Raw genomic sequence first — 25,400 nt, 5'->3', positions numbered from 1 at the left:
GAATTTGAACAGCAATTTGTAGCGTATGATGTTGATAATACCATGTAATTGTGGAATGGATGTGGAATATTGTGGCTAATCATCTAATTGTTTCTTCGTTCAATCACAGCATCATAATAATAATATTAATGGCATTCATTTCACATGTCATGAGATTATTGTTTCTTCTTCATGCATGAGTCACATGAGTGGATGCAGGATGATGAGTTGTACTTGTCTATAGTTGCATCAATTAATAGCTTAATTTTAGATTGCAAGGAACAACAAAGAGTGTTTACTTTGTCCAATTAATGATTGAAACATTTAAGTTGTTGATTAAATTTTGCCTTCACTCTACACGCTAACTGCATCTCTCATTAAAAACAAAATACACAAAGATTCCACCTTTTTATTAGGCGCAAAGTTCATACATACTCTTTTTACCCACTCATGTAATGAAATTTGAGTGTCTTAATATTGAATTGGGAATAGATTCTCTCTCTCTCTCTCACACACACACTACCTGATTAATTAATACTATGTCTGACTTGTGCACATAGAAAACCAAACCTTGTAGCATATTGTACTGTTGTGGGAGGGAGGGTTGGAAATTTGAAAATGGCAGCTCAAGCAAATTTTGATAATGATTTCCTCACATATCTATTTCAACTACATGGACTAGTACAGATTACAAAATTGAATCAAGTGTTAGACTGAAAGATATACAAACTGCACAGCATGTGTTACAACGGATATATCCTGTACAGACCTTGCGGCACTAAGTTGGTAACGAGAAAATCGAAGCAGCCCCGCCCCACGAGCAATGTACAACGAGCAGGCCACCGAACATGCTATCGATGATTCTGGTTCCTGTCTTGCAAGGGATTCGTCCGTGCCAAGGAACGTGCAGTGAAACCCACAGTCGTGTGTCTTATCGATCTCTGCCTCACCATGTCACAGTACTCCGGATCATAAGCTCGACCCTCGTACCTGATCCACTGTATCATCCCATGGTACATCGGGAAGAACCTCATCTGAACAGCTTTGTACACAAAGTAAGGCAGGAGAGCTGAGACGACAACGTAGATTGTTACCACGTAGAATGCAGGTGTTGGGGCGAGAGACTCCACAAACACTTTATACGCGGTTGTGGAGATATTTGTAGGCATAGCTCCATATGCTACAAGGAAAATATACCATAGAGCAACTCCACCCCAGATGAATACATGCTGGATTAAGGTGAAGTAACTGATGGCAAGAGCCATCTGGCAGTTGACAACCCACACAACGCACGTGTACATTGCTGCTCCAAGAATCTGGTGATCTACGATCTTCCCGTTCTTGTTGAATCCCTGAGGGTTCAGTGACCTTGCGCAGAAGTAGTAGATGATAACAGCACTGGAAACACCATTAAGCATCCAACCAATTATGCGGCGCCAGCTGAAGAGGGCGTTCTGCACGCCTTCTTGGTAGAGCAAGGGAAACTGCCATGTGAAATCGAGCATGAGACTTTCAAGAGATATTGAATGCGTGCAATATCATACGAGAGGCATACCTTTAGACATAATCTAGCAGAAACATCCTGGTCGAAGACCCCCAGGGCAATCACCGGTAATGATGTGAAGAAGACGTTGTAAAGGGACAGAAACCAATCATTATATGCAGTTTGCCCGGAAAAAGATGAGTGAGCCTCATATAGGAAGAGAGTGATACCAAAAGTTACATTCTTGTAGAAAAAGTAGCAAATCTGCGTAAAAGGTTATACAAAAATTAACAAGTGAATGGAGACGAAACTTTGAACTAAGCTTAGAAGTTTGGAAAGGTCGATAATGAAGTTACCATCGAAGAGATCCTTCTGTAACACCAATGGCCATGCACCAAAAGCAAGCGTTCCAAAAATCGGAACTGAGCGATTGCAATATCACTTGACATGACGGCCTGCAAAGGAATACGACATGTGAGACAGAACTCAACGCTTTGTCAAAAATTCTGTAAACCGAACAACAAAATTAGCGCTTTCACCTGCATTCCTTCAACACCACTAATTCCAATCCCAATATCCGCTTCTTGCAGCATTCCGACATCATTAGCTCCATCACCAATCGCCAGAGTAGTCTTCTGTGTTCCGTCCTTGACAAGTCTCGTTACCTGTATGGTTAAAACCAATTTGAATACTTGTACATATAGGATCGAAGAAGTAGAGGTGGCTCGATCACAGAATTAAATGAGAATGTATAGCTCCAGGAACATAAACTAACCAAAGCCTTCTGCTTAGGAGATGAGCGGCAACATATTACAGATGCACAGCCGATTGCAAGGTCAAGAAACAAATTTTTGACACCGTTGTCTAATGCATATGCAAGAGATTTCCCATCGATGATCAAGGCGAAAGCCTCAGACCTCGAGTTAGCCACCTGATTCTTCCCCTCAGTAATCTGCTGGAGAACACTTTGCCTCAAAGCCTAATAAAAAAAGTGAAACATGCTCAATACCTAGATTACACAGAATATCTAACAAATACGAACATCAGATGAAAATGTTCTTTAGTTATTTCCAACTAAAATTGCTCATAAATAAGAATAACATACTAAAGATTTTATAGTGATTTGTGTAAGATCAGTTTACCTTGGCAATCGCGTTCTTATCTTCTGTTTTCTCTACTGCTGTGATCTCTGCTGTATCCAAGCTAACAAGGATTTGCTTCATTCCTTGTCTGAGCAAGCTACAGGCATACCTGCAAAAGTTGACTCGTTCGATGAGAAGTAAGGATAGCCAAAGTTGATTGTGTTTATGAGAAATCTTGCTGGAACATACCCAATGTTGATGGCAGTTTCCATCTTATCCCCAGTCAAAACCCATATTTTGATCCCCGCCTGCGCAAGTTTGTCGATGCACTCAGGTACCTGCCAGAAACAGCACCAGAAAAGAAAATCAAGCACTCGTCAAATATAGAGAACCGTGAATGACTGCACTGCTTGATACTGTATAACGCACCCCTTGCTGAAGCTTGTCTTCTACGGCTGTTGCACCAAGAAGAATCATATCTTTCTCGATTTCTTCAGTCACTTCATCAATCAGTTCCTGACGATTAGTGCTGACTGCATTTTTGGCTTCAGTGAATTTTTCATTGAACGATGTGTATTCTTCTTCGCTGAGTTCCCGATAAGCAAGTATCAGCGTCCTCAAGCCTGCATCGGCATACTCATTCACGTGTGCCCTGGTTTCCTTTTCATATTCTCTTCCATTTTCAGCAAGCCTCTCAAACATGACACTGTGATGAAATTAGGATGGTTATTATGAGCAAAGCCGATATCATAAAACAACATAAACCTTTATACCAGCATAACAGTGCATGTGTTAAATAGTATATATGTTCATTATCTACAGAAAAGGCTAAGACAAATACAATTTATAAGAAATGATTGATTAACAATGAGGCAGCCAAACTAGATCCTGAAAGAAAAGAGGCTCAAATTAATTGCATTCCATTATAATTTAGTAAATATACTAATGAGACAAATAAATATTATTATCTTGCAAAAGTTTAGGACATAATATTTTCATATAATCCTTAGCATGTCGAGACATTGTTATCAACGTGTGTTCCAGACAAGAAAACGCACAGATAGAGAATGCACAGTAGCAGTTTCAATGTTGTGAAAGAAACCAACCTGTCAGCACCTTTGCATAATAATAGTAGCTTTCCTTCCTCATTCCTTACTATCACAGACATTCGCTTTCTTGAACTGTCAAATTCTAGAACATTTAACAACTTGAATGACCTGCATCAGCCCAAATTCTTTTAGATTATGCACATAAATATAACTGAGGAGAATAAATTCCTAGTTCGACATAAGAATCAGATAAATGACTGTCTAAATGTCAAATAGACGATGAAAACAATGTGGAGAAATCAAAGATACCAACCATTCAACTCTTTCTCCAGAGACGGGGTCCCACTCCTTCACATGAACACTTGTTTGTGTTCGTTTGAAGAATTCAAAGCCGATTTCCCTAGCTGCAATGACAAAGGCAGCCTCATCCGGGGACTCAGCTTCATACGTGACCTTCCCCGTGTTTTCATCAGTGTCAGGTAGAGCTGTATGGCAGACTGCCAGCAAATGGAAGAATTTATGGATGACATCCGAATGAGGCTCGTGCAACCAGTTCCCATTCATTATTCTATCATCATCAAAATTGAATCCCTTGACTGAAGATCTTCTTGGGCTGCCAACGTCTTTTCCTTTTACTATAAATGGAGACCCTGTTCGTTTTGCCATAGCCCTCTCCACTTCCGTAATACCATGTCCATACGCAGTACCAGCAATCGAGCACTTGATAAACTCCATCGAATTACAAGTTAATGTCCCCGTCTTGTCTGAAAGTAGTGTACAAACTTGGCCTAGCTCCTCATTCAGATTCGAGGTACGGGCATGAGCTGGTTTGTCAGTGTCCTCATAGTACATATTAACATCTTGATTTATAAAGATGCTCTGAAGCACCTTAACAACTTCTATCGACACATACAAGGAAATCGGAATTAGGTAGCTGTACAGCAACAAGGCTGTCAAAAAGTGATATATGGCAGCGGCTGGGGCTCTATCTGGATCAAAAAATATGTTAGCATCATCGGGTCTGAGATACCACCTTTTGAGTCCGCCATCTAAGTCGTCTTTAGTCTTAATCCCGAAGTAGATTGATCCAATAGTGGAGATGGAGAACAAAACACCAAACAAAAGGTAGACGATCTTATCCATCTTCTTCTCAATATTGCTTCTCTTGGAAGGAGGAGCTGTCGAATTCTGGATAACCTTCGTGTCATGGCCAGTGAAGATAACAGCTCCGTATATGTACTCTGTGTTCCGGAGTTTTGAGTCTCTAAGTAGCAACTGTTGAGGCGAAAGAGGGTGTTGAGCTCCTTCTAACTCCATACTTCCAACAAAACTGTACAAATTAGCATTAGGATCCTCACATTTAATAACAGCCTTGAAATCTTTGAACTCCTCGTCATTTAGTGATGAAGTTGTTTCTAATGCTTGCTTGAGCTTCAAATTTGTCTCCCCGTCAAGGTTCATGGTCTCCACATAGCAGATAGCATCTTCATAACTTGACGAGAGCAAAACTAAGTCTGCAGGGAAAAATTCATCCTTCTCCACCTTAACTATATGCCCAACTTTCAGATCTTTCCATTCCGTTTGTTTAAACTTTCCACCACCTTCGTGTACCTTCACCTTTCTGTTGTTCACCTCAACATCCTAATATTTGCAGATTCACATCATCATCATCATCATCATCATCATCATCATCAACCAGCGTCTAACAAATAGAGAAGTAAGAAAAGAAATAAACACCACCAAGAATCTTTCATCCGAAAACAATAATTATGTCGAAATTATAAATGTCCCAAATGGGAAAAACCCAGAGGGAAACCCTCCTAAGTTTTTTACTCTGAATATGGAGAAGTGCTTCAAAGATAGAACATTTGCAACATTCAACAACACGAAGTGCCCTCAGAAAAGCAAATTCCTTACGTACATGTTACAAGCCTCTATCAAGGAAATCTTAACTATATTTTAGATTATCTGGATTCCAGGAACAATCAGTATACTTCCTGTTTGGATAATCTTAAGACAATGAATTAAAGCAGCAGTCAACAATAAATTTCTTGGATCTGTCAACCCTGAAAAGGAAAAAAACATTCATACACTGCACACCATCAAAACTGGTAGTTTCCATAAAAATCTGAACATCCCAAATCCAGCATAGAGTCTTCCAATCACCTCCAACACATACAAAATTAAGTACGATTCCAGCAAAAACTTAGTAAAACTCGAAGCAATCCAAGACAAGAAGACAATAAAGCAGTAGAATAGCACACTTCACACACCTAAATATTAAAAACAAATAAACACAAACACACACAAAACAACAGCAACAGCAACAGTGGAGAAAACGTGTATCATACTATTACATAACCAAAAATCAAGAATACCTGTTGATTCCGCCGCCAATCCTCAATACCTTCCTTAACCATGGTTGCTCCAATAACTATAATCAACGGAACTATGGAGCTGACCGCGGAATAGGGCGCAAGAGGGGTGAAACTCAAGATACCAATGACAAGAAAGTAGAAGTTAGCCACTCTCCTAAACTGCTCAAACAAAGCCTTTGGCAAGAAAGTTGCAGGAGTATACTTAGTTGTCCTAACATAATTTGTGGCATACTTCCTAAGAGAGGCGTCCAAACCATCGGGCTCGTTGCAGTAAACCACCCTCGAGAAACCTGGTCCCCCAATCTGTGACTGTGAGCGATCATCTTCAGCTGATGGTCTTCTTGCACATTTGAATGTGTAGATCTTGCTGAAATTTATTCTCCTTTTTCTGCCGTTTCCCATTCTGTTACAACAACCTTAATCTCCTCAGATCCCAGAAGAGGAAATAATATAGGCCTGCTGTCTGAAATAGCAGCAAACTGCCCTCTGATAATGCAGGCTTTCAGGGGCAGCTACTTTTGTCAAACACCTAGCATACAAATGCCTTCAAAATCAGGGCTTTATTTCTAACTACCATACATAAACAATTATTTTCAGAGAAAAATAACTCCAACAAATGGTCCTAATCTCCAACAACTCCAAAACAGATGTCAGAAATGAATTATTGTAGATATTTGGGAGATTCAGAGGACTGATAGAAGAAAGAAGACAAGCACGACCCACAAATTCCACCCCCCAAAAAGACTCAATCTTTGTAATGACTCATTAGATTAAGAATGATTAAGGCTACTAAAATCAGCTGGAGCAGCTCAAAAGTGGTGTATAAAAACTAGAAAACGACAGTGCCTTGCAAACAACTAGCATAAGATGAAAGACGAAAATGAAATATACGTGTAGTAATTTTCCAGTCATTTGATTTTTCTTCATGACATAAACCTTTGATCATTGACTTGGATTTCTCTCTCTCTCTCTCTCTCTCTCTCTTGGTTTGACTTTGATGGCAGTTGGGTTTCTTGGAAATGTTCCAAGGAAACTTGACCACTATTCCTTAAAGAAATGGAATTACAGATCACCAATGATTGCAGAAACCATGGAGGCCACATTAGCTATTGAGAGAAAACAAATGAGACGGGAGGTTGAAAATTTTCGGAGAGAGAGAGGGGGAGGGGCGAAAGGGTCAAGAAGGCAGAGGAACATATAAAATACATTGGGGTTTTGCTTCGGATTCACAATCACATTGTAGAAGAGCTGGAGAATTCGCGGGAAAACATTCTTTTTCAAGAAAATGTTTGTTGTGAATCTCGCAATTCGCATGGTTTTGTTTTTGCCGGTGATCTGAACAAAAAAGTAAAACCAGCTGTACATGCATGAATATTTTTGTTGAATAAACTATTTCTCGGAAAATAGAATCTTTACGGTAACAATTTCAAGAAAACTACTGTGTGTTAATTATCAATCATGTAAACGATTGATGTTTTGATTAATTAAATGAAGAGTGATTAGTGATGAGTTAGAATCGGACAAATAGCTAATCTTTCTTTTATTTTTATTTTTCTTTTCTGAATTGAGACAAAGAGGGAAAAAGAAAATTACATTCGGCAAGGACTGCAAGGTTGTGAGAGCCGAAGAGATGGGCCACCATGAATTTAATTTATATATTTAATGCTTAGTAATACAATATACTAATATGTTTGTAAAAGTTCTAAGGTGTGATCATTTTTATGGTGCAGACCATTCACGTACACGGTGTGGATGGCTGCTGCGTGGAAGACCTAATCATGCATTTATAATGTTGTAGAAATTGGATACAACTTAATATGTACGAATAAATTGTTTGCTGAATTTATATAATAGGATACGACTTAATTTATATTTTTTTCAGTAACTTATTTATTATTTTACTCAAAAAAGTAATTATTGATTATGAGATTGAAGAAAAATGAGTTCGAGTTCTATTATGCTATAAAATATTGATATTTTGCTTGTTATTCTTAATCAATTGTATGGTTCTATAGATGTACTAATAATATCCTAAACTCATTGGAATTCTCTAAGGTGCTTGTTTATTAAGGATTATGTAGTATATTACTTGATCAGTATTCCTTTTTGGATTATCTCGCGAATTTTGATCACTTTCTATAAATGGTAAAGATTAGTGAATAATAAGGGATCCTAATTTTTTTAAGGGTTAAGTATCACATACGCCCCTAACATAGAGGCCCTTATCACGTCTAGCACCCTATGGTCGAGGTCGGTTCAACTAAACCCCCAAAATCCTTAATTTCGTGCAATTAGCCCCTCCGACTTAACAACCGTCTATACGTGATACAAGCATCTTCCCGTCGACAGTGGCGACGGCGAACTTGTTCCTTGGAAAAGTCATCCCAATCTTGGGCACCAGCGTCCCTGTCCACATGTCGCACTGCAGCATCGCCATCCGGTCGATGATGTATATTTTTCGACCAATCGAAAATGCGAAAAGAGAGATAGCAGGGACGCTGTGGAAAAGGGTATGGTGGCGGAGATGGAGGAGGTAGAAGGCGGGGGAGTTGAGGAGGTAGGCCCAGCGGCAATTGACGGAAAGGAAAGAAGGGAGGGTGGAGTGAGGACTCTAGAGAGGCATTCTAGGACAAGGTCATCGGGGAAGCTCGAAATGGCGGTGTCGGCGCCGCCGATAGTGGTGGTGGAGAGGGCGGCGACGACGGTGGAGACGTGTTTCCGGCGAGCTTGACAAAGAAGAAGGCGTGGGTCCCACCACCAACGAAATAAAAAAAATTAAAATAGTTAACGGTGTTAAACGGCCGTTAAGTCGGAGGGGCTAATTGCATTAAATTAAGGACTTCGGGGGTGTAGTTGAACATACCTCGACCATAGGGTTCTAGACGTGATAAGGGTCTCTATGTTAGGGGCGTATTTGATACTTAACCCTTTTTTTAATTAATGGGCTAAGCCCGATTAGAAACCCAACCCAAATCTCTGAAACCCTAATTTGACTCACACATTGACTGAGAGTTTCTCACTCTCCTCTTTCTCGAACCTTCTTCCTAATCTAGATTTTTCTGCGATATCTCCTCTCCATTTCTGTCGACGCTCTTCCCTACAGTGGTCTAATGGTAGACGGCGAAGGGTGGGTTAATCCTCGCCGCCCCTCGCCGTTCTCTCTCTCCCTCGCCAACCCTCCACCTCGATGATCTCTGGGAGTGGTGGGCTCTCTGAACTTGTTATGATGAGCTTGGTTTACTTGAAATATTAGCTCTGCACTTGTGATGATGATGCACTTCATTTATTGTCTGATTTGGTGTAGTTAGAGCATGGTCATCTGAACTTACATTGATGATGAATTTACTGATTTTATATTGTTATGCACGGTATTACGCATGTCTCTAAATTTGATTTTGTTGAAAATCTTATCCAATTCTAAGGACTCGAGTGAGAATCTCAACCTTAAAAGCTTGTTTGAGGTTGTCAAGTCTAGATTTATAGCACTTGCGTGTGCTCTCATTTTTTCAAATTGCACCCATCTCCTTATGGTGGTCTTACTGATTTCTAAACTAATTGCTAGCTTCCTAATTGTCCCTCTGTTGGTGTATTCTAGATCTAAAAGCACGGTTAAATTTAGATGAACTTTATTTCTATGTTCGGTAGTAATCTTACCATTTTACGAGGTGAATAACTTCACATTCTACTTGTTGTTTTTTTGCAGATCACCACAACTGAGTAATAGTGAGCCGAGAAACACCAAATTTTTGCATAGCTTCCAAAAGTCTCTCTCGTTGCGGCTTTCCGTTGTTGCAACCTTGGAGGATGAACTGCACTACTTGGTTCCTTTTTGCTGTTGTTAGATCTTTTCTCATTTTTTTGGCGTTTTGTATTTAGAGTTCGGATAGCATGTGTTTACAATGACAAGCATTTCTTCTATTTATAGGCGCCTAAAACAAGGGTAAATTGGTAATTACACGACTTATTGTGATCCTGGCGGTTAGAGAGAATCTTTCCGAGGTCGTTGTCAGCCAATAGGGCTGCCAATTTTTCCCAGCGCTGCATCTGTCTTCCAGCTCTGAAATCCCTCTCTTGCCCACACCAGCTTTACTCAAGTTACTCATTGACTGTGCCAGCTCTGCTTAGTCCCCAGCGTTGCTTACTCTTTCTTTTCTTCAGCCCTGGCACGCGTAGTGTCTAAATCTTCCCCGAATGACCTTGGTGCTTTTATCCTTCATGTTTTTTTCCGCCAACATTATATGAGTTCTTTCTTATGCCTCATGTTCCAACGCTGACTAACCCGATGTTGTCAGGTTCCCTTTACACATATTTTCCTCCTCATCAACTACTCCCCCCCAGTCTAATTGAGTGTTCTTGTTGCTTACGCTCAATCAACCCTTATCATCATTTTTCTTTTGTCAGCACTGCCCCTTCCCTTCTGCAGAGCATTAAATGCTTGTCAGTTGGATAGACCCCAGCCGTCTAATCACCACTTTTTTTTCAAAAAATGCGCCTCTTAAGTTACAATCCCCATTTGAAAATGCCATATGTCGTTCTTTGACTGGACCGGTGAAACCCCTCGTTCTCCGTGCCGCCCTTAAGTATATATATTCGTCCTTCGTCTTTATTAAGCCATTTTTTCATCTTCGCTGCTCCTGTTCATTGCATGCTCCCGCCATTTGCTTGACGCCTCTTTGACAGTTGCCGGTCTTTATTTGCTTTCATCGCGTTCCCTCGATCGATCGTAGGTACTGTTTCCCTTATCCTCTTCTTGGGTTGTGTGACTATCGATTCTAGCTGTCCCTTCTTAATTTTGGAAAGGTTCTAGGTAGGGGATCATAGAGAAAACCGTAACAATGTCTTCCTACTCTGTTCCTTTTTCAATCATGACCGTCAAGGAGATGAAACGGTTAGAAAAAGCTCTATGGGGACTTATCCCTGGCTTAACCTTCCGCCTCCCGGATAATAAATCCCTCGAAGGCCCTTCTAACCTTCGAGAGAACAGCATTGCTCTTTGGGAGCAACAAGTAGCAGCAGGGCTACGCCTACCTCCACCCCCCTTTCTGGTAACCATCTGTAATCATTTTCGTATCCCCTTTTACCAACTTGCCCCTTCAGCTCTGCGGCGGGCCTTCTTCTTCCATATACTAGTGAGGTACCACGGCTGCCGAGATACGGCAAAATTGTTTTGTCAAACTCAAGTCCTTAAGAAAACCAACACCCATTATAGTTTTTCCACCAATAAGAAATATAAAACCATGTTTATGAGTAAACTGCCCTCGACAGACAAGAATTTTGTAAATAAATACTGTATAGTCTCTACTGATAAAGGAACCTGGCGCGCCTTTGCCGAGGTTGCTAATGTGATCTGGCACCCGGAGAGGCATACCCAGCCACTCCCTTCTCTACCCCCTCCTTCTGACCAGAACTTAGATATTTTTGATCGGCTCAACATCCTTCACTCTAACCAGCCCTTCCCTTCCCGGTGCTTAGTAGAGAACAACTCAGCGCTGGCGGCGAACGGGTTGTTCTCCCATTTCCCCAATTCGAGAATAGGTATTTGTTCGTTTATTGTTGTTGTTGTTTATCTTCCCTTTTTTTTTTTTAAGATATGCTTGATGTTAACCCCCCGTTTATTCGTTTCAGACATGGACTGGATGGCTGATTGTGAAGGTCTCCTTCCAGCACCAACAGCTGAAGACGAGGTCAGGACTGGGACTCCCAGAGCTGAGACTTCCTGGGACGACACCCCCTGGGCTACACCCTCAGAGGCTGACACGTCCAAGACGGTCAGCGATGCCCAGGAGTTTAGGGGCTCGACAAAGTTCCCGCCCTCCATTAACATTCCCTTGACTGAGGGTTTTTCCTCAGTTCTGATCACATACACGTCCTTCCACCCCGGTCCGCGCCGTCCTAGTCCCGTACTGGAGCAAATCACCCAGGTCTTCATCGTCCACACAGGGCTGAGGGATGAGAAGGAGGAAGAGCCGGTCGACGACGATGTAGAAGTCCTCGACATAGAGCCCGTTCCTACCCTCCGCCCGGGGGCGGCCAAGACTGCTCCCAAGAGGAAGAAGAAAGACCCCTCCAAGGAAAAGGTGGAGGCCCTTGCCCGCAAGAGAAGGGCGATTCGCCTCGGCAAGTCGGCGGCTTAGGAGCCAGAGCTGCCCAAGGGTGGCCCTGAAGACCGGACCACAGTTCTGATATGCCCCGTCTCTACTATGGAGGGACGGGAATATTATGATCAGATGTTAGCCCGGGTCCACCAGAAGGATCAAACCATCGCCCATAAGCTCTCGGGCAAGACGTTGGCTAAATCACTAAGTCGCACCTACATGACGGTATGTTTTTCCTTCCCCCTTGGTATTTTTGTGTTTTTCCTCTTATCTGTTCTCTAACCCACTGTTAATTTTCCAGGAGGAGGCTCAGAAAGCCGAGGCTCTGCGCAGGGTAGAGCTTTTCGATGAAATGGAAGGGAGCCTGCACCAGGCCAGAACTGCATTGGCTCTCGCTCAAAGAGAAAGAAGCCGCCCAAGCGTTGGCAGATCTGGATCGTGCCCAGACCAGGCTCACAGAGTTGGAGGTCGAGAAGAATTCCTTGGAGTCTGCTCTCTAGGAAGCTAAACGGGAGACCCACGAGTTAGGTTATAGATTCAAAGAACGGTACTCCAATGAGTACGATGAGTCAAAGAGACGGTGGAGGGAGGCCCGTATTAGAGCCCATCGGGAGGGATACATCTTCAGGGCCCCCGATCAACGGTTGGAATTTTTTCTATCGCCCCAAGGTCACCAGTTTCTCAAGCTCCTTTTCGAGGGGACAATGGATGCTTTCTATAAAACCCCCGATTTCCTAAAGAGGTTTGTCCCTACCCTGGCCTATATGATCATGGAAATTGGCCGCAGAGGGGCAGAGATGACTGGGGCCACCCCTGAACAAATTGCCAAGCTGGATTTGAGGGCTTTGATGAGGTCTTTAGACAACAACACCACCCTGTGCGCAAAGCTGGAGATAGACCCCAAGGCCCCTGACAGCCCTGAATGGTGGTACCCGGTACTGGACCGAGCACTGCAGCAGTTCACGGTGGGGCTCTGCTCTGAGGAGGTCCCAGAGGCACCCTTGTATTCCAGCCTTTCCCTCAAATTCTTTCGAGAGTTTGTACAAGATCTATCCGGGGACAAGGCTGCGCCCCGATCCTTTACAGAATTCGGGCTGTACCCTCCCCCACCAATGGTGTCTGATCCAGCCAACTCCTTTTCTTCCCGAGAAGATGTCCTGGTGGAGTTGGCCAAGCTCTATAAGGATGAGGCCAACTTCACACGCTCTCTGGCCGGGGACTTATCTAAAGATCCGGACCCCTTCCCTGATGTTGATGCTTCCAGGTCCTTGCCCATCTTCAATGAGGGCCCCTCTCCTTCTGCTCCCGGCTCTGGCACGTCCGGCCCTGCCCCTACGCACGCTCCGACTTCTACTCAGCTTGAAGCCCCTTGTTCTTAGATAGGACATATGTATCTCCTTTCCGGATTACCCTATTTTGGGTATCCCTTTTGATTTTGTAAATGTATGAAACTTATTACCCTGTGTGAAATGTTTATCTTTTGAATTGGTTATTTCATGAACTAGTTACTGATGATAATTTCATTTCTCCCTTTATTCTATGTTGCTTTCTCATTTTTAGACGAGTATTCAAATTAGATCATTTTTGAAAATTTTAACCCTGTATGTTGTTTTAGCATTTTGACTTTCTAGGCGCCCGTGCTAAGACAGCTCTGGGAGCTCGTGCCTAGGCGGCCCCCGTAATTCTGATCCTTCTTGAATGTTTGCATTAAATCAGCTCGCGGAGCCTTGGTTTGGGCAACCTTTGAAGTATCTACCCCCTGGATGTCCGCGTTAGGGCAGCTATAGGAGCTCACACTTAGACAACTTTTATAATAACTTTCCATTTGATGTCTGCACTAAGGCAAGCTCTGGAAACTCGCACTTAGGCAACTTTTGAAATAATTTCCTACTTGATGTCCGCACTAAGGCAGCTCTGGGAGCTCGCACTTTGGCAACTTTTGGAATATCTTCCTACTTGATGTCCGCGCTAAGGCAGCTTTGGGAGCTCACACTTAGGCAACTTTTGGAATATCTACCTACTTGATGTCCGCGTTAAGGCAGCTCTGGGAGCTCGCACTTAGGCAACTTTTGAAATAACTTCTTGCTTGATGTCACGCTAAGGCAACTTTTAGGTCCTATGTGCTCGCGCTACTACCAGCATTGGGATCCGGTGTAGGCAGCTGTCCATACTAAGCCAGCTCTGGGAGCTCAAACTTAGGTGACATTCTAAAAAGTTTATTCCACTTAATGCCCGCGCTAAGGCAGCTCTGGGAGCCCGCACTTAGGCAACATCTAGGTCCTATGTGCTCTCGCTACTACCAGCATTGGGATCTGGTGTAGGCAGCTGCCCACACTAAGCCAGCTTTGGGAGCTTGAACTTAGGTGACATTCTAAAAGTTCGAATTTTTTATCCCTAAAAAATAGGATATGTATCGCGATGTAACAGACGTATACGGGGTATACACCCCTACTTCCCCCTCCCAAGTGTCGTGCGCGTACTTTAGAAGTCAAGCACGATTGTATTCAGCCCTAGAATTCTTGGTTGGTTAGAGACAAATATCATAGTATAAATGAGAAATGCTGTAAGACACGGGTAATTACCCTAAAACCAAGAATCTCAGTTTATTGAAGAAACTTGGTCCGAAACCTCATTAAAACCCCCGTGGGGAAAAAGAGTATTTGGTCTACAAAAATACGTTCATACTATAAGCTCTTCAAGCATAGAATTTCTTTAGAGTATTGATGTTCCAAGGCCGGGTGAGAGGCCTCCCTTCGCTATCAGATAGATGATACGCTCCCCCACCTTGCACCTCTGTTACCACAAAAGGACCCTCCCAAGTGGGATCAAATATCTTTGCCGGATGCAGTGCATCTACCCGCTTTAGTACCAGGTCTCCCTTGTTAAACTTCCTGACTGTCACTTTCTTATCAAACCCAGCTTTGATGATGCTTTTATACTTTGCAGCCCTGAGAACAACTGCATCCCTGCTCAGCTCTATGAAATCCAGGTCTAAGCGCCAAAGCTCGTCATTCTGTATGGGGTCATAATGCAAGACCCTATGTGATGCCAAGCGTACCTCGGCTGGTATCACAGCGTTGGAACCATATACCAGCGTAAACGGTGCTTCACCCGTAGCTGTTTTGGGACTGGTACGATGAGCCCAAAGGTCCCCATCCAGCTCTTCCGCCTATTTGTTCTTACTCTTTTCCAACCGTTTCTTTAGCCCTTCACATATAGTACGATTAGTGAGATTCTACTTGACCATTAGCTTGTGGGTGGGCACAGAGACGAAGTGCTGTATAATGTCTATTTTGTGACAAAAATCTGCTATGCGCTGCCCCGTGAATTGCATCCCATTATCCGAGACGAGTACTCTTGGTGACCCATATCGGCAGCAAATATTACGCCATAAGAACCTCTCAATAGTACATTCATCTATCTTCGTCACTGCCTCAGCCTCCACCCATTTGGAAAAGTAATCTACAGCCACTATCAAGAAACATCTTCCACCCGGAGTTGTAGGGAGTTTTCCTGCAATGTCAATTCCCCTACTTGTCAAAGGGGCAAGTGGCGTACATAGTGCCCATAGTTTCCCCTAGGATATTGATGCACGGAGCATATTTCTGACAAATCTCGCATCTCTTAACAAACAGCTTGGCATCCTCTGCCATTGTAGGCCAGTAAAATCCAACCCTGATAATTTTCCTCATCAAATCTTTATATCCTGCATGATTTCTGCAATAGACCTGGTGAACTTCCCTGAGAGCAACATGCTCCTCCTCTGGAGGTAGGCACTTCAACAGTGGATGAGTAAAGGACCTCTTGTACAGTTGATCATTGATGATACAATATCGGGCATAAAGGCAGCATTGGGAGATAACCGAGTCTAATCATTCCCCTGTCCTCAAGAAGTGAATTATGGGTGTACGCCAATCTTCCTGTACTTCCACGCTGAAAATACCCTGCTTGTTTTCTATGCTAGGCTCAAAGAGAAAAGTTACTGAATTGGTCCAGCTATGTTCAACTGCACTGGCCATCCGCGCTAATAAGTTAGCCCTGCTATTTTGGTCGCGTGGTATTTGTTCAATAAGACAGTTCTGGAATTTGGACATCAACTCCCCAGCTCTGAGATGGTATGCGACCATTCGGTTGTCCCTGATATCATATTCGCCCAGCAATTGCTGCACCACCAATTGCGAATCAGACTTCAAATGCACGGATTCAACTCCTAAATTCGATAATTTTAACAAAGCCTTGACGACAGCTTCATACTCACCCTCATTGTTAGACAAACGCTGCTCATGTTTAATTACAAATTTTAAATCGTCATTTGTAGGAGACTGAATATGGATACCCACCCGCATCCTTTCTTCGTGACAGAACCATCCACGAATGCCCTCCAGGGTTTCTGTTTTTCAGCCCTGGTAGTTTCTTGTAAAAAGTCTGCCAGCGCTTGCGCTTTGATTGCGGTCCGTAGCTCGAAATCCACATCGTATTCACTCAGCTTGATTGCCCATTTTACCATCCTCCCCGACAGATCCGGTCGCCCTAAAGTCTGCTTGAATGGTAGTGAGGTGCGTACAATGACTTTATGTGCCAGAAAGTATGGTCTTAGCCTCCGGGCCGTTACCAACACAATCAGCGCTGCCCTCTCAAGCTCAGAGTAGTTCAGCTCTGCCCCTTGTAGCATTTTACTAACGAAATATATTGGCATTTTGATCACTATTTTTATAGCAACAAAAACTGCAACTAAACAGTGTAATCGTAGCACAGAAATAGCAAGTCGAGTATCGTATCCACAGGGACTATTATAACGAATCACTCTAAGTAATCCCAAGTAAACTCTAGTAGTATTCAGGCAAACTCTTAAAAGAACGAAGAATAAAACTAAAATCCAAACAAAACAAAATAAAACAGGATAAAAACTCAAATAATAAAAAGAACTCTGACCCTACGGATGTACTATCGTTACTCAAACACATGCATTCAATCTATTAATTCAATTACCAATTTAATCCAACCTTGATGAAAGATCACTATATTATTCACAAGCTTCTCTAACGAACACCTATGAACGTAGATTAATTTACCCCTTTTCACATTCAAGACTCCAAGGAATAAATTAACTCCAAATAGCGCACAAAGAATAGCTTCCTATAGCTTCACCTGTCACATTCAAGACTCAAGACTAACACTATATCATGCATTCCTGAATCGGTTGAACAATTATCGCATTCAAGACTCAAACTGAACATCTAGACATGTAAATTATTGATCAGGTAATTCACAAGAAAACAGGCACCAGGAATCATGAATCACAAGTTGGAGGGTAAATTGATATCAACAAATTAAACACACATATTAAATTAACTTTGTACAAACCCTAGGTTCAGATAAAAGAACTAGCCAGACATCGCAAAAGAAAACATAAACATAATAAATAAGAAAGCAATTGTAAGAACTGAAATAAATAAAAACTGAATAAGAACGATTGTAGCAGCTTGAATCCTCAATCTTGATCCAAGCCTTGAAAACTGAAAAATAAATGTAAAAGTAAAGCTATAATGCTAGAATGTAATGTGTGGAACCCTAGATAGGTCAAAAGAGGACCTAATTTAAAGTGTCAGGGTAAAATACAGTGTTTGGAACCCAGAAGAACTCTAAAAATCGGAAAAACTCACAAACCCGCCCAATTCGGTGGTCGCCGAGTTGACCGCCGTTTTTGTGCTGAAAAATCACCAAATTCGGTGCCCGCCGAATTTAAAACTCGCAGTGCAAAACTGAAACAGAGATTTCGGCGGTCGGAACGACGCCCGCCGTTTTGGTCGCCGAATTTCTTCTTCAAAATGCCCATTTTCGGCAGGTCAAAGTCGTTGACCGCCGAGTTTTGACTACTGCGTGCGACGTTTTTGTTTCAGCCATAACTTTCTTGTCCGAACTCCGATTTGCAATCCGTTTACGCTAAAAATTTCGTATCGAGACGATCTACAACTTCTATTTCAGAACATTTTTCCAAATTAGAACTCAATAAACCTGCAATTTCCTTCAAAGTTCGAGTAAGAAACATGTTTCACAAGATAAAACAATTTAAACACAAAACAATCATCCAACAATCAATTTCCTATAAGACTAACATCAAAAGAACATTAAAAACCATGGAAACATGAGTGTTATCACATTTGTTGCTCCCGTTCTTCCCTAATGAACACTGATCCTAAAGATTATGTTCCCACCGCTATGTATAAGTGTAAGGTTTTCCCCGCTCTTAGCTTTGTCAGCACTGGCAGTGCCGCTAGATATTATTTTAACTGCTCAAAAGCGTGCTGACAATTTGGAGTCTATTCGAAATTCGTGCCCTTCCTCAGAATTTTGAAAAAAGGTAAACTCTGATCTGCCAATCGAGAAATGAATCATCTTAGTGCCGTAAGTCTCTCATTCAATGTTTGTACTTCTTTGATGTTCCTGAGTGGCGTCATGTTTACGATAGCTGACTCAACCTAAACACTACGCTAGATTGACTCGCAATAGGACGAGATCTATTGTAACGTGTAAGCTAACCCAAGTCGTCTCTCAAGGAAGATCTTAAAGGGCTTTTAATTATATCGCAAGAAAGCAGTAAAGGCTTGATTGAAAAAGGGTAAACTTAAACTTAAAACTTAAACGTGAAAAGCAAACTTGAACTTGTAAATTTAACTAGGCAAGAAACTATTAAACCCTAGACAAGAATTAAATGCTTTAAAGTAAACTTAAACTTAAGAATTTAAATACTTGTAAATTAAAACTTCTAAACTAGGCATAAAACTAAAGTGCAGAATTTAAAGGAAAGCATAAACATAATTAAATTGCATAATTTAAATTGCATGATTGAAAATAAAGCAAAAACGTAAAATATAAACATAACAAAACAAAATAGATTGAAATAAATACGAAATACCGTAAACGTCACGAGGATGAAATCTGTCACTTGATTACACCTTCGAAACAAAAACTAAAATAAACTAACTTGAAAGTAAACTAGGACTAATAACTCGAAAACTTGAAGAAACTAAGAAAGCTTGAAAAACGCCTAAGTCTCGGTTGCCTTGCGGAAACTAAAGATTAGGGCAAAAGGAATGATTATTACAATGAATAACAAGACCCTATTTATAGACTTCAATCCAATCCTAATCACCATCAAACTCGCCTTGCAAAACTGGACTCTTAAGTAAATCAATAGCCTGTACCTTGTCCTTATTTACCTCAATGCCCTGTGGGGTGACTCGATAACCCATAAATTTTCCAGTCTTGACTACCGAAGGTGCACTTCTTCGGGTTCAGCATTAATCTGTTCTGTCAGATGACCCTGAACACTTCCTCCAAGTCTGAAGGATGAGAAATGGCAGCCCTGCTCTGCACCATCATATCATCAACATATACCGATATGATGCGCTCAATTTGATTCTGAAAAATAGTATCCATCATGCGCTGGTACGTAGCTCCAGCATTCTTAAGCCCAAAGGGCATTCATGCAAACCCAAAAACTCCACAGCACACCGCGAATGTTGTCTTTGCTATGTCCTCAGGATGCATGCTGATTTGATGATAACCCTGAAAAGCGTCCATCATGGACAATAATTCGCACCCAACCATGGAATTAACTAGCTGATCGATACGGGGTTAGGGTTAGCAGTCATTTGGGCAGGCAGCATTTAAGTCCCTGTAGTCCACACACATCCTCCATTTCTTCTTCTTCTTCTCAACCATTACAGCGTTGGACAACCACACCGGGTATTGTACCTCTACGATATGCCCTGCTTGTAGCAAAGCCTTGACCCGTTCCCTGATTGCTGCATCCTTCTCTGGCCCAAAATGCCGTGTTTTTTGAATAACCGGCTTCTTTGTTGAATCAATATTTAGGCGGTGCTCCGCTAGTGTGCGATCAATCTCTTTTAAATCAGTTGTAGTAAAAGCAAACACATCAACGTTGCGTCGTAAAGCATTCTATCATCTCTTTCTCCAAGGCTGGAGGCATCTCGGTGCCCACGCGTGTGGTAAAACCTGTCTTTCCCAGGAACAACTCTACCAACATACACCGATCGTCCGTTGAGATCAAAGGTTGCTTATCCGGAGATCTCCCAATTTCTTCTATCTCAGCTCGTTCCGCCGTGTTCCCAGAACTGCGCTCCCTTCTAGCAACTTTTTTCGCTGGCCCACCCTGGAAGCTTTGTGTTCTCTTATTTTCGACCTGTGTCGTTAAACTCTTGACGAAGCACTCTTTGATGTGATTTGATTCCCTGACTCTACCATTTTCAAGCGGGAATTTAATCTTTAGGTGGTACATGGAGATCACGGCTTGGAAGGCGTTCAGCGCTGGCCGCCCGATGATGATATTGTAACTTGGTTTCGGGAAGTCCACTAACAAGAATTTAAGGATGCGAGTCCACGAGGCCCTTTCCTTTCCCCATGTCATGGGTAGCTCTAAAGAACCCAGCGGCAAAATAGATTCTCCAGTAAAACTAAAGAGTGGATTACCCCGCGGTTTCAAGGTAGCGTCCAGAGCCATCGCTGTCAAACAGTCCTTATAAATTATATTTACAGCGCTGCCCAAATCGAAGAAATATACGGTACATCGTGCAGTTTGCTATGTCCGCGGAGAAAACCAAGGCGTCATCATGTGGGTGTACCAACCCGGCATGATCCCCAGGCCCAAATGAGATGCTCGACTCTCTTGTTGCGGCGCTGCGGACACTCATGACTTGACCAGGCAATATCCCAGCTATGTAGAAGCGGATGTGTTGTTTTCGTGCCCTATTGGATATGGGGCCATTCTCTTCGCCAATGATCAGATGCACCTATCTTTTTTCCTCACGGGGCGGAGCAGCCCGGCGATTATTCCCTTGATTTCCTTGTTCCCTTTCAGCCCTGGGGTTATAATTGTTATCCTGCAAGTACAGGGGTGGTGTTTGTTTCACAAATCGATCAAGCTTTCCCTGTCTCACCAATATCTCTAACTGATTACGTAGACGCCCACAATATTCTGTAGGGTATCCGTAATGATTATGGTACTCACACAACAGCCCATTTGATCCTAGCTTGGGAGCCCTGGCCGCAAAGTCCCGTGGAGCTCTAAACCACGATTCATTTTTAATTAAGTAAAAAATCTCCTCCTGGGGTTTATTCAGTGGAGTCTGATCAGTGAGTTGATTAACGTTATTTACTCCCCTGTAGATCTGTTCATTACGAGGGGGCTGATACGCAGGCTGCGCTTCCCCTGGCAGCACTCGGGGTGGTAATCCCCCGTATGGTGCTCTCACCTGAGGGCGAGCGTCTGATGCTTCAGCTATGTTCTCCACCTTCTTAGGTTCATTGCCATTGTACTCTGTTTTTCTGGCAGCCCTGGCTTCTTCCAGTTGTATATACCCCGGGAGCCGAGCTAAGATATCATCAAAGTCCCTTGGTTGTTTTACCTGCAGATTGTTAAAGAAAGCATCGGGTCTTAGCCCTCGTACGAAAGCATAACCTTTAATATGAGATTCAGCTTTGGGCACTTCCAAAGATGCTTTGGTAAATCGGGCAGCAAACTCTTTCAAAGTCTCAGTGGCTCCTGTTTTAAATCCATTAATGACATAGCAGTCTTTGAAGCATGTTTAGAACTCGTGAATTGGCATGTGAAGGCATCATGTAATTGTTCAAAGGAGTGGATAGAGTCAGGCTCCAAAGCTCTGAACCACTGTTGGGCCATTCCGGTTAGCGTGGTAGAGAAGATTCTACACTTGATCCCTTTTGTGTACTGATGCAACGTGATCATAGTTTCAAACCTGGCCATGTGTACCTCCGGGTCATCAGATCCTTCATATTCCATGTTAATAGGTTTATAATGGCGAGGCAACGGATCTGCCAAGATATAATCCGAGAATGGACTTGACCCTGTCCTAGCAGTAGTTTCAAGATAGTACTGTTTGCAGCGGCTCTCGCCTCTGCCCTCCCTAGTGCAGTGTTGACTAGCATGTTTGTGCCTACTTTCACTAGTTCTGCTGGCATGCTTGTTTTTCTCCTAGAGGTGGTCACGCCGATCTTGGTGACTCGCAGTCCTGGAATGGGTAGAACCCTCGTATCGCCCCCTTTTTTATGAGACAACCTTGCTTTTCTCTTGTTCTTTCTCCTCAAGCACTTCCTCCAACTCTTGGAGGCATCGTTGCATAGCTGAAACCCTCTCTTGCAAATGAGCTGGATCCTCCACCGCTGGACCCTTTTCTTTCAGTGACAGGTTTAGTCTGACTAGAGGTATCCCCAACATCCTCAGCACCCTACATATCCTCTGGGAACAAAGGTCCCGGACGGCGCAGAATGGTGTGGGCAAGAGAGGGATTTCAGAGCTGGAAGACAGATGCAGCTGGTAACTTGAGCAGCGCTGCATCTGTCTTCCAGCTCTGAAATCCCTCTCTTGCCCACACCAGCTCTGCTCAAGTTACCCATTGACTGTGCCAGCTCTGCTTAGTCCCCAGCATTGCTTACTCTTTCTTTTCTTCAGCCCTGGCACGTGTAGTGCCTAAATCTTCCTCGAACGACCTTGGTGCTTTTATCCTTCATGTTCTTTCCCGCCAACATTATATGAGTTCTTTCTTATGCCTCATGTTCCAGCACTGACTAACTCGACGTTGTCAGGTTCCCCTTACACATATTTTCCTCCTCATCACATGGCAATAAGCTATGACATGTCATTTTTTTATTTTTTAATAATCGTTAATGAATTAATTTACAAAAAAATTTAAAAAATCTACCCCCTTCCCCAACCCCCCCCTCCGCCCCTGCCCCCGCCCCCGGCCACGCCCCAAACCCCCCGACCACCAACCTTCCAAACCCTCGGCGCTTCCTCCACCCACCACCTCCCAAACCCTCGGCACCCAAACACCCCCAAACACTTCTCCTCGTCCACCCACCACCTTCCCCAACCCCCTGGTGCCTCCTCAACCCAAATCTCTAACACTGTCGCCCAAATCAAAAGAAGAAGAGATGTGGTGGCTATCTGATTTGCAAAGGGAAGAAGGAGGGAGGCCACGATTTGGTGCCTAGGGCACGACGGCGGCGAGGAGGAGACCACGCCGCATGGAGCGGCGCCCAAATCAAAAGAATGAGAAAGGTTGTGGCTATTGCTGCGACTGGGGACGATCGGTGGTGTCTGATTTGAGGGAGAGAGGCGGTGGCTATCTGATTTGCAGAGGTAAGAAGGAGGGAGGCTGCAATTTGGGGCCTAAGGCATGACGACGGCAAGGAGGGAGGCCACGCCGCGTGGAGCGGCGACTTGGGTGGCTTTTTGCCGCTGCGCCACAGATCTAAGGTCAAGGTCGAGCACCGCCGCCCCAACCCTGTCTTCTCCGCCTTCTCCTCCAATTTCCTGGATTTTTGGAAATCAAAACGACGCCATATATGTTAAAACAAACGACGTTGTTCCTCTAGTCGGCCTTCATTGCCACGCTGAACATTCTGGTGTCCATGTCAGTTTAAAATTGGGGGAATTTTCTAATTTTAGGAATATTAAGAAAAAAAATTATAGTCTATAGATTATTACATCTAATTAAAAGGTTATGAAAAAGTCGCGAAAATTTCGAAATCATTTGAATTTACAAGCAATTAATTCTTTATAAATTTACGTATACTTTTTTTTAGGAGAACAAATTTATGTATACTGATGAAGATACTTGGGTCCAACCATAAATTAATGAAATCTACAATTGTATTCTTTAATTACATATATTTAATTTCGAACGTGTTATGAATAATCGAGCATGAGTGATAAATGGATGTCAAAAACACCCAAACTTTAAGAGTTTCAAAATTTTAATTAATTATACTGATATTACACATTTTTTTTTGAAGCGGATATTACACATATTTATTAGGAAAAATTGCGCCTAAATACACAAAGTTTGCCAAAAATTCATATTTGACGCAAACTTAGAAAGTTACATTTTAATACATGAATTTAATAAGTTATTCAATTTTTGACGAAATTTCATCTCCGGTGACCGGCATTTACGTGCCTTATGACTTATACGACACCGTTTGGCTGACGTGTAACAACTGAATTAAAATAGGGTTTAATTTAAACAAAACGACGCCGTTTAGACTTTGTCATCCCCATTCTAAAACTCTGCCCGATTCCCTCTCTCTCTCACCTATCACAAGCCGACGCCGCCTCCTCCGCCTTCAAACGGCGAAGAATCCGTCTAACAAACCACCCGTGTCTCCCCAGCCACCACGACGACGCTCGCATCGCCTCCTCTCCCTCTATCATCGCTTAAACCCTAAATCCCCAATCTCAGAACCCATCAAGCGACCACCCCGGCCTCGACCGAAAAAGACAAGGCTGTCGTTAACAGCGGTGAGCCACTGCCATCACCAACCCCCAGTTCTCCCCGTCCCTTTCAGTCTCTGGCGAACTCGCCTCCACGTCGTCTCCAGTCGATGAAAGGCACCACCTGGCTCCGAAGTCTGGCGGCCGCTGCAGCTAGCTGGGCTAACCACCGCTGTTTAGAGTCATTGGGGATGGAAGTAGGGTTCATAATTTCTATTTGGGGGAGGATGATTTTGAATTAGGTTGGGATTAAATACAATCACCTATGAAACGACGTAGTTTTGCGCATGAAAAAGCGACGCCGTTCTTTCTTTAGTCCAGCGAACGGAATGGCATGTGCGGGTACACACGTAGGATCCACGTTGGATATTAAATTGGGGGAGATAAAAATTTCGTCAAAATTGATCAACTTATTAAATTCATGTATTAAAATGTAACTTTCTAAGTTCGCATCAAATATGAATTTTCGACAAACTTTGTGTATTTAGGTGCAATTTTCCCTATTTATTATTCTTTTATCAAGCATAGCACTATTGAAAAACAGATTAAAACCAAGATGTATTTACAACTCTACAAAGTAGGTTCGCAACGTATGAGATGACGTAAATTTAGTCAAAACATTTGTTGTGGCTCCAACTGCATGATTAAATAAATATAAGTAGCCTAGTCCCCTCCGCCATGCACTTCATTTATAATCATTTATAAAAAATGCAATATACTATAATTTTTTTGGCAAAACTATAATATAATATTCACTAGTATATGCCCATTCGTGCGATGGACAATGGACATCGAAATTAAGAGGTATTCAGATAAAAAAATTTAAGGAGGTTGGTAAATTTTAAATAAAAATATCCTTAAATTTTATGAGAATATTTTAATACACATTCTTCATAAAGTAGGGGATTCAAATATTATATGAAAATTTATTCACATGCCTAGTTTATATATGGATTGGTTATTGTGAACATTATGTTTTTCGTAAGAATGTGATAATAATGTATTGAATTTATAAAGA

At 42.6% G+C, this 25,400-nt stretch overlaps 3 protein-coding genes across 4 annotated transcripts; all 3 read right to left on the bottom strand.

Moving 5' to 3' along the window:
• Positions 1 to 614: 614 nt before the first annotated feature.
• LOC131024435 (putative phospholipid-transporting ATPase 9) lies at positions 615 to 7,482 on the bottom strand. Of its 2 annotated transcripts, none has more exons than XM_057953946.1 (12): positions 6,863 to 7,482; positions 5,972 to 6,500; positions 3,907 to 5,234; positions 3,651 to 3,761; positions 2,974 to 3,250; positions 2,794 to 2,882; positions 2,605 to 2,713; positions 2,238 to 2,441; positions 2,002 to 2,127; positions 1,819 to 1,917; positions 1,535 to 1,726; positions 615 to 1,463 (listed from the first exon to the last, which is right to left on the bottom strand). In XM_057953946.1, exons 2-12 carry the CDS (start codon positions 6,371 to 6,373, stop codon positions 831 to 833), a joined length of 3,570 nt encoding a protein of 1,189 aa, XP_057809929.1. In that variant the 5' UTR covers positions 6,374 to 6,500; positions 6,863 to 7,482; the 3' UTR covers positions 615 to 830. The 2 variants fall into 2 exon arrangements, with proteins under 2 accessions (XP_057809929.1, XP_057809930.1); XM_057953947.1 differs by having other exon boundaries at positions 6,908 to 7,482.
• Positions 7,483 to 14,761: 7,279 nt separating this feature from the next.
• Positions 14,762 to 16,738, bottom strand: LOC131025933 (uncharacterized). The gene is made up of 5 exons (XM_057955712.1): positions 16,403 to 16,738; positions 15,993 to 16,343; positions 15,700 to 15,842; positions 15,311 to 15,596; positions 14,762 to 15,079 (listed from the first exon to the last, which is right to left on the bottom strand). Exons 1-5 carry the CDS (start codon positions 16,736 to 16,738, stop codon positions 14,762 to 14,764), a joined length of 1,434 nt encoding a protein of 477 aa, XP_057811695.1.
• A 2,972-nt stretch (positions 16,739 to 19,710) lies between these two features.
• On the bottom strand, positions 19,711 to 20,590 carry LOC131025932 (uncharacterized). Its single transcript, XM_057955711.1, has 2 exons — positions 20,086 to 20,590; positions 19,711 to 19,973 (listed from the first exon to the last, which is right to left on the bottom strand). The coding sequence occupies exons 1-2, from the start codon at positions 20,588 to 20,590 to the stop codon at positions 19,711 to 19,713; spliced, it is 768 nt and encodes a 255-aa protein (XP_057811694.1).
• Between the last annotated feature and the right edge of the window lie 4,810 nt (positions 20,591 to 25,400).

Source organism: Salvia miltiorrhiza, chromosome 5 (assembly GCF_028751815.1).
Source record: "Salvia miltiorrhiza cultivar Shanhuang (shh) chromosome 5, IMPLAD_Smil_shh, whole genome shotgun sequence".
Classification (NCBI taxonomy): domain Eukaryota; kingdom Viridiplantae; phylum Streptophyta; class Magnoliopsida; order Lamiales; family Lamiaceae; genus Salvia; species Salvia miltiorrhiza.
Note: the sequence above shows the minus strand (reverse complement) of the source record. Positions and strands in the feature narration are given on the sequence as shown.

Excerpts from the sequence above, each read along its gene's own strand:
- LOC131024435 (XM_057953946.1), bottom strand. The coding sequence starts at position 6,373 with ATGGGAAACGGCAGAAAAAGGAGAATAAATTTCAGCAAGATCTACACA. Across the intron at positions 2,442-2,604 it reads ATAAGAACGCGATTGCCAAG|GCTTTGAGGCAAAGTGTTCT; the intron begins GTAAACTGATCT and ends TTTTTTTATTAG. Across the intron at positions 2,128-2,237 it reads CTCCTAAGCAGAAGGCTTTG|GTAACGAGACTTGTCAAGGA; the intron begins GTTAGTTTATGT and ends TTAACCATACAG.
- LOC131025933 (XM_057955712.1), bottom strand. The coding sequence starts at position 16,738 with ATGCTACAAGGGGCAGAGCTGAACTACTCTGAGCTTGAGAGGGCAGCG. Across the intron at positions 15,843-15,992 it reads AGGGTATTTTCAGCGTGGAA|TGCCTACCTCCAGAGGAGGA; the intron begins GTACAGGAAGAT and ends CCACTGTTGAAG. Across the intron at positions 15,080-15,310 it reads TGCCCACCCACAAGCTAATG|AATGACGAGCTTTGGCGCTT; the intron begins GTCAAGTAGAAT and ends GACCCCATACAG.
- LOC131025932 (XM_057955711.1), bottom strand. The coding sequence starts at position 20,590 with ATGGCTCTGGACGCTACCTTGAAACCGCGGGGTAATCCACTCTTTAGT. Across the intron at positions 19,974-20,085 it reads GTTGTTCCTGGGAAAGACAG|AGATTGATCGCACACTAGCG; the intron begins GTTTTACCACAC and ends CTGATTTAAAAG.